The sequence below is a fragment of the Neoarius graeffei genome, chromosome 15, assembly GCF_027579695.1.
Source record: "Neoarius graeffei isolate fNeoGra1 chromosome 15, fNeoGra1.pri, whole genome shotgun sequence".
NCBI classification, from domain to species: Eukaryota; Metazoa; Chordata; class Actinopteri; order Siluriformes; family Ariidae; genus Neoarius; species Neoarius graeffei.
In genome coordinates, this window is record NC_083583.1 from 33,409,546 (window position 1) to 33,418,506 (window position 8,961).

The 8,961-nt window shown below is 36.1% G+C and overlaps 1 protein-coding gene across 1 annotated transcript; it reads right to left on the reverse strand.

Moving 5' to 3' along the window:
* Nucleotides 1–4,889: 4,889 nt before the first annotated feature.
* nppc (natriuretic peptide C) lies at nucleotides 4,890–7,166 on the reverse strand. Its single transcript, XM_060940487.1, has 3 exons — nucleotides 6,984–7,166; nucleotides 6,076–6,356; nucleotides 4,890–5,257 (listed from the first exon to the last, which is right to left on the reverse strand). Coding segments are annotated over exons 1-3 (375 nt in total). The 5' UTR covers nucleotides 7,077–7,166; the 3' UTR covers nucleotides 4,890–5,256.
* Between the last annotated feature and the right edge of the window lie 1,795 nt (nucleotides 7,167–8,961).

Here is an 8,961-nt window from a genome sequence, read left to right on the forward strand (position 1 = left end):
CTGCTGGCGCTTCCGCTGGTAACGTCACGAATCTGGCTCCAGACTCCCTTGGGATTTTTCCAGACGTGTTTCGTTATTTTATTTTTTTCTGCTGTAGACAGATGGCCTTGTGCAAAATTACCCTTCTGGATGAGTGTGTAAAGGGACATACTTTCATATAAAAAAAACCGAAATTGGTACAGGATATGCACTTTAAAAGGCCAGTGCCAGATAACACAGAATACTTTCAGAGGTGTTGTGGAGTCCATGTCTCAATGGGTCAGAGTTGTAATGGCTGATCAGTATATAGTATATCAAAATAAAACCCAAAATACACTTTTGCTAAATAGAAAAATTAAAATAAATAACTAAATATATTTCTTAACATAAAGAATTAGAATTAGTTCTATTTCATACTACCCAGTACTGTTTAAAAGAAAATTAAAATTAATTTGATATCATTGATTGTATAAGCTACATAATAAAGATAAATAAACTTTAACATGGTCAAATATTGATTTGTCTGTATGAGAATTAAAGCATTAGACTTCAACATGAGCATTTAACTAACTAACTAATTAATTAATTATCATAAACACTTTAAAATGTGATCCATAATATGGATAGGATGAACACTGATAATAAGATCAATGATCATTGTTCAGCACAGAACTAATGCTGCATCCGATTTAACACAGAATTTCCTAAATTTCAAGCAACAAAATGGGGAAAAACATGGCTACCTGCATGAAAGGATGTGTTTTGTTAGCAACAAGCTAGATAGCTAATGTTAGTGGTCCGGAGTTTATGCTGTATTTACATCCTTAAAGGGGAACCGAAGTCATTTCTAAACTTGCTTTATTTCTTAATTAATGTGTTATTCAATTACGTTTTCAATTTTATTAACCTCATATCGTGACTCGTATTGTCATATTATATTACACTTATTGGCCTTTTCGATTTTTAGCCATGTTGAATGTAGTTTGTTTGGTCCACGGCAGGCGCCGCTTATCCACGCGATCTTCACGAGACTTGTGCAAGACTTCAAACGTGAAGTGTCAGCGCCGCCATTTTGAAAACTATTTACACAGCGGCCAGATCGCCATATCATTCCAATTTAGATTAATTTTGAAATTTGCCAGCTTCATCAGTGATGGAGATTATTCCATATGACTTGGAACAAACATGGAGTAGAGAAGAGTTGGAAAGACGACAGGATAAGGACTAGTCCGTTGCACTGGTATTTACGTCATTACTGTTGCACAATTAAAATGTGCCAGATCAGGCGGCTGGTGAGTTTTCAAAATAATAAATACATGCATGTATTTTTGTGATAAATACATATTATACTGAGCGTATTTCCCACATAATCCTCACTAAGGTTTCGGACAGCACTACAAAATGGTGTCCCCACTATATAGTGCCCTATATAGTGAGTAGGGAGCGATTTTGGACACAGGGAAAACTTCCAGCTTGATTACGTCAGCATTCGAAGGAGGGTGCGTGCGTCTTTTGACAATGTTGGCAGATGTTGGTCACTTTGATTTCCGCTGTACGTTTTACTTCCATCCTAGAAGTCTTGCACAGGTCTCAGTGAATCTCGTTTCCAGCCACTGCTTTGACATATGGACTGATATGTTACATAGCATATTTTAAACACTCATAACTTGCTATAGCAGTGACAAAATAGCTGTCAGAAATGCATTCCTACATTTTATAAAATGAGATAAATAGAATTTTGATAATAAAAAATTTGCCTTCAGTTCCCCGTTAAAGCTGTAGGGTCAGTGTTTAACCAACTGATGGGTTTGTGTTCATTGATCTGGGAGACATTTCCAATTTTACGAGTCAGAATTTCTAGTTAAGGGAGCATTTTCTTTGGTTTTTCTTAGTGGAGGTTAGAAATTCTAAGTCACAAGCATAATCAAATGCAGCATTAATTTCACACAATTTTGGACTGAAGTGAAATAAAAAACCATGACCATTAGGTTAAACGTAGAACTGCTTTAATTTGAGGATACTGTATTAGCATTAGAACTGTTTCGACAGGTATTTCAGGCACCAAAACACCATATTACCATAATAGATGTGGAAAATGTAGATACAGTGGGAGAACTATGATACAAGTAACATAGTAAAAGAACTAGGATACTACCTACACCATGTTTCACATGTCCAATCATCAAATTATCCCATCTTTTCCACCAGTTTTATCTTCAGCTCTTGAACAAAAAATATTTTGCTCCATAGGACATTTTCTCAACTATTATGCTGGCAGTATATAATGAAACTGTCAATGACGGTGTAGCTCACTCTGGCCCCGTCTAGTCCAGAAGGAACGATCTAAAGTGGGTCACATTGCACAATAAATGTTGCAAGCTATATACACTATATACAAGCTATATATAAGCTATATATAAAAGCTATATAGACCCTAGGAATACCTACCTATTTGCCAGAAAGAATCCAAAACGGCAAGGAGTTGACTGAGAATAAGCGATTTTTGTTGAACTGCTCATTAAGGCTTAATTAGTCCATAACTTCATTAATAATTGTAATTAAGCAAATCTGGGTAGAAGTTATATGCACCCTAGGTACCCCTACTTTCATGTCAGAAAGAATCAAAATCAGTGAAGAATTGAGGGAGAAGAAGCGATTTGTGTGGAAACTGCTCGTTAGGGTTTAATTACTTCATATCTTCATTATTAATTGCAATTATGTAAATTTGGGTAGAAGCTATATGCACCCCAGGCAGACCTACCTTCCTGCCAAAAAGAATGCAAATCAGTGAAGAATTGAGAGAGAAGAAGTGATTTTCGTGAAATATGGATGACGCCAGACGGACGGTGGACAACACACGATGGCATAAGCTCATCGTCTATCAGCTGGATGAGCTAATAAGCATCTTTTGTTCTGAGACCTCCACCTATTTGTGATTGTACCACAGCGATTTGTCAATAATCACAAGTTTCCTTTTATACATTTATTAAAGAACCACACCTCGTATTTTTATCTGTTTTTAGTTACACTTATTGTCAAGGAATGACATTGAAACAAGTTATATCCTGTTCTCACTTACAATATATCAGCTATAAATAATCATTCCTTCACCAGCCTCTTTTTCTCTCTTGACAAAAATACACATCTTGACATTTTACCAAGAAACCACAAAGTATAAACTCCTCAGTCCTAAAGATGTTGGAAAACCTAAACTGTTAGAAGCACTGACAATGGAGAATGCTTCCATAAAAGTTAAATAAATATATCCTTGCAGAAAACCTCACCATATCAACATATACATACAGGTGTTTGCTTGTTTGTTTTTTTACATCCGGTGTACAAGTCCCTATGAATGAGCTGTTACTATAGAAATGATAATGATATAAAATGAGTGCTTTAATATAAATCTGTGATTTGTTATAGAAAATTAATCAACACCTTCTGAACAACCAGAATCCAGAATTCCACAGTGCTGTGGTATATAACATAAGCTAACTGAGAACGAGTGTGAAAGCATCCTAGAACTTTGCACCAGAACTCTAATGTACTTTCTAGAACACCAGTAATCTGCTCTTCCTGCTCCTGAGGTTTTTCAGTGGTTAGCCTCTTGTGGTGAACCCTCTGAGGTCATGCTGATGTTTTCTTCTCTTTATGGTCGCCTTTGGCCCAGCTGGAGAAACTCTACATCCTGGAGAGCATTTATAATTTGTTCAGCAGATGGACTAATGGGGCTACCAGGTACAACATGGCTAGGCAAGCTGAATTTAGCCGAGTCTGTCAGAAACTTTCTGTCTATAAATGGCATCGGATCCTGTTCTCATATACTGTAGGTTCTAGAAGGTACACTCTGGCTAATGAAGGTTGACATATTCAGAAAACAAAATGCGACAAGAATAAAGATTCTTTCAAGTATAGGAAAACCACTTCTGTTCTAGCACTTAGCTAACTATAATCTGCTATGTTGCCTAGCTAATTGCCATAATTAGGTGAAATTAATTTAGTACTGAAGCCTGGAACATAAAGGAGATCACAATTAACATCACCATATTAAAAGGTTTGGTTCTACTATCATACTTTTGTATGACTAGGCTACCTCAAGGTTTGTGTTTTTAACTTCTTTGCAGTTTTTGGGCTTATTAACTTCAAGAATCAGACAAAAAAGAGGTTGGCGAGGGAACAACTGTATATAGCTGCTATAACCTAGGTAAGACCATGAACTAACTTGTTCCAAAGAACATAGGTAAGTATAAATTAATAAAATGCATATAATTATTTTATTAATAAATAATATGCAATTGTTGTCAAATTATTGGTATAAAAGTATCAAACTTTTCAGGACATGCTGTTATAGGAAAATAATCAACTTCAGGGTGGAAACATTAACTTCAATGTTATTTTATCAGGAATAGCTTGTTAAACTTTAGAAAGTATTTTGGTGACTTTCCTTATCTTTAGTAGATTCGATTAAGTGTTTAGTGTCAGAGTCACATATTTCTGCATTTTGTGGCAAAATTTTAGTCCAGTTTTTCAGTTTTACTTGTTGAGGTTCCTTAAAACTTTTACCCATGAACTTTTTTAGTAAGTCAGTTAATCACTTAGGGACTTTGACTTCCTGTGATTTATATTTTATCCTCACAATATAGATGTAAAATCCTCAAATTTAAAAAAAAAAAAAAACCTCTTCATGTGGTGAAAATTTACAACTGTACACAAACTGTAGCATCTTTCCAGTTTCTTCCTGACTGTAATGTATCTCATCTAATCTAATCTAATTTAATCTAATCTAATCTAAAAATATATAAATACCACGTAAATCTTTCAACGAATCAGTTATGCATGATTTTTTAATCATTTTCAAATCATGTACAACTATTCAAGACAAAACAAAAGTTACAAACAGAATTGGCCTGCAGTTTGCATTCATTTGAAAATGTTACATAAATAAAATTCATTTATAAATATCTCTTTTTTTATAAACATATAAATAGTTTTTTTAACATAAATACATTTTATGCAGGAATGAAGTACATGAATGTACAGCAGCAGCGACAATATACAGCTTCGCTCATTTTTTTACACCGTCATCCGCCATCTTGTGATGTCACTGATGATGTGTGGATTTTTTAAACGTTTTTGATGATTATATTTTTTTTTTCCACATAGCGCTCAATCTTGGCAGCTTTCCGTACCGACAATCCAGCTCTTTTTATTTTTTTAAGGCTTTTCCTCAAAAGGAGAAAGTCAACATTGTCCAAAACCTCATTGTCCTGGCAATACTCTGAAAGAGAAAAAAATGAGACAAGAATGATTATTGTTAAGGCATGTAAATATTGCATAATGTATGCTGTCAACCACATTTTGCATGCATGATGCATCTTGTGTGAGTCTTTATACAAATCTGTGTTTAAACACGCAGCAAGCATTAAAAAAAACAAGCCTGTACAATGATGTAATCATTGTTCACCTTCTACTCTTTCAGGTTTAATGTTTCTGTGAATGAAGCGGAGGATTTCCTGCTTTCTATGTGCATTACAGATGAGTGAAAAAGTCTTAGCAGAGCTGAGTTTTTACTTTTTTGTTAATCATGTTAAAGTAATTCATTTAATTTTTATCCTGTTTCATTTACATAGGTTTGCCAGCTTTAAACTTTGGATTTTAAACAATGAAACATAAAAGTATGATGTTGTCTAGACACATCAGCTTATTTGGCATCGCCATCATTTAGTAGTTTTAAATTTATAACGGTATAACTGTATAAGGATTTGTAAATGTACACACTTAACAAAGATGTAATGAAGAGCTGATGGTAGTGGGATTAAAAAATGTATGTAATAATACATAAGATATTAAATATTAATAAAAAGTATTGATAACTTATAATAATAAGCATGGGAAACATTTTCTGTAATTAAAAAAATAAACTTCTTTTTGATTTTCATTAACTGTTAGACTGTTGAAACAATGTGCATAAAATTAAAATACAAGTTTCTTAACACTATTTTATTCTAAACTATTGTAAATGAGGATTTAACTCAATATGTTTTCTAAGAGTGGTCTGCACACAATTTTGTATTCACTGACAGAATCCAGACCTACCAGGAGAGGTTATTTGTGGACGGGTAATACGCCGGTTGGCAGCCCATGCCGCTGATGGTGCCTATTCTGTCCATCTTGTGTCCGAAGCAGCCGCTCCTGGTGGTGCTTGCTCCTTTCTTTGTTCCAGATTTGTGCCTCCGTGAGCCATTCTGGTCATTTACAATGCGTGCCCACATGCCCTTGGCGCGAGTGTCCGTGCGAAGTTCCCTCAGCAGCCGCATTCTGCGTTCACCTGAAGCCAGAAAATCTGCCAGCTCTTCCCCAAGCAAAGCTTCCAGAGCCTAAAACATACAAACACATACATACATGCACCAAGGGCTTTTTATTACAGGGTACAGGTCCTAATAATGCTGAAGCAGGCAATGATGAGGCTGCATGATTGCATGATTAAGAGATGAGAGTCCTACAGACATCTCCAGCAGTGTGATGTATGTAAAAGTCCAAGTGGTGCAGTACAACTTGAAATTGAATGACTTGAACACTACAGTATTCACTGCACTCTGAAAACTGAATATTAGAAAAAAAAATTACACACTAAGGATGAAAAAAAGTGCTGACTATGAATAAATGCTTTGAGCATTATCTACACAGATCTAGAGCATCTCTGAGCATCACAGGTTTTTCACTTCTTTGGATTTATGATATTTCATAGGATATTACATATACTAATTATTGCAGAATTAAAGCAAATGAAATTTGCAAAGGAGTTAGACACTGCAGGATTTTTATCGTACATCATCTAGACAAACCAAAGGACTGAAAAACTTGTGCTTTAATAAGTCATCATTCTTCGGATGTGAGAAAATTGTTAGGATAATGAAACACCTGCAGTTTCCCTTCTTTATTTTTGACTTTTACACTAACATGAACTTTTCCTTAAAAACCAGATCCCAAACCCAAAGTCTCACCTTGTGCTGGCTCTGTGTTGTGGGTCTCGCCTCCGTTCTGACTAACACAAGACTCATGATAAGTCCACAAGCCACCAGCTGCACAACATTCATCCTGACTTTTAATGAAGGAGCAATTACTGGATTAAAAAAAAAACAAATGTAAGAAAAGATCTCTCTCTCTCTCTCTGTTCCTCAAAGAGCTCCAGCTCTACTCTAAATCCCTGTGCTGCTCTCCTCAGAGTTTTATAGTCTAATGAGGGTGATGTCATTGCAACCTGCGTAATGCTCTCCCTCGCCTCCCTCCCTGTTTCCTTCCCCATTTTACCCTCCCTCTTGTATTCTTTCTTCAACACCATCATATCAATCACTCCCGCTGACCAATTTCCTGCTCTTTGACTGATCAAAGGCTGAGACTTGAGAAGTAACGTGAAACCAGTGTTTCAGTAAAGTGTGTTTAAAAAAACCTGAGAATGGATTTCTGAACTCCTGAAACATTTACTAAATAATTTCAATTCAGTTCTTTTGTAGAATTTACTGGCTCCTACTGCTACAGAATATTTAACATAAAATCTTGGACATCATGTGGACTATACATGAACAATCCCGAGATTTAATCCTGGAATGGATGCTTATTGTTTGATTTCCTTCACACCCATCACTTAATACATTCAGGAATTGTGTATTTTTGTGTAATTGACCTTTCTTATATGAAAAAAGGAAACTCAGTGTGATCTCTTGTTCATGACTTCTCTATTTTATTTCTCAAAAAAAAAAAAGGAATTGAGATGAATTGGGTTTTTGGGGCACACATTCTAAGCACTAGGGGGCAGTACGCATACACATCATGTCCATTTGGTCAGGTGTTCATCTCAGGTGTTAACAGGCCAGAAGTAAGAGGAAAGAGGAGACCGATGGTGGCACCCGATGCTAACCATACACTAGAAGACTTTGAAAGACTCTGAAAAGCTTTTTAAAAGACTAAAATCTGACACTCTCTTGCATCTAAAGACTATGTGGCATTAGTAACGGAGTTATGCAGGCCTTACACCAAACAACTTTTCAAGTGATTATCTATGCTTTTACAAAGACTGAGGATCCTGCAGTGTCAATATTTGCATGAGCCAAAATTAAAGATAATATTAAACATGGTTTATTTTATCGGAACATCAAAACAAGAAAAAGACTGACTTAAGACAGCTGTCCTGACCACCTTACACCAAACAATTGAGATGACGGAAACGTGCCTTGACTCTAGCAAAACTCTCATGATTTCATTTCGACATTGGAAATTTGTCTATGACAGTCAAATCACTTGAAAAGTCGTTTGGTGTAAGGTCGGCATTCGGGTTCTTACACAGAACCTAATAGATCAGTCATTAAAAATTGTTGGAATTGTAAGGGGTTACATCAGTACTTTCCAGGCTAATGCCTACTAGTTGAAAGGCTCTTTTTGGTGAGTTATCTCAATTGATTCAGCTCATAAATGAGACTCGATTCTTCTGGCTCCCAAATGACTAATTTTGACCAGTAATTGTTCCTCTTTACCTAACTATGGCTGAAATCATTTCAGGAAATAAGTTTCCATAAAAACATTTCTTTCAATTATATTGCAAGAGTAGCAGAATTCTTGGGTTACCTTCCTGGTTTTCTGGTTTCCTCCCATCTGGAAAAAAAAATGCCAGTAGGTGGATTGCCAAATTTAAATTACCCCAGGTGTGAATGAGTGAGTGTGTGTGTTGCATCATGATGCACCCTCTCCAGAGTGTATTCATACCTATTGCCTAGTGTTCCCTGGATAGACTCCAGATCCAGTACCACCCTGACCAGAGTAAAGCGCTTACTGAAAGTGAGTGAGTGGGTGTGTGTGTTGCATCATGATGCATCCTCTCCAGAGTGTATTCGTACCTATTGCCTGGTGTTCCCTGGATAGACTCCAGATCCAGTACCTCCCTGACCAGAGTAAAGCGCTTACTGAAAGTCAGTGAGTGAGTGAATG

Coding starts and splice junctions, on each gene's coding strand:
- nppc (XM_060940487.1), bottom strand. CDS start 7,076: ATGAATGTTGTGCAGCTGGTGGCTTGTGGACTTATCATGAGTCTTGTG. Junction 6,357..6,983: donor CAACACAGAGCCAGCACAAG/GTGAGACTTTGG, acceptor TGTATGTTTTAG/GCTCTGGAAGCTTTGCTTGG.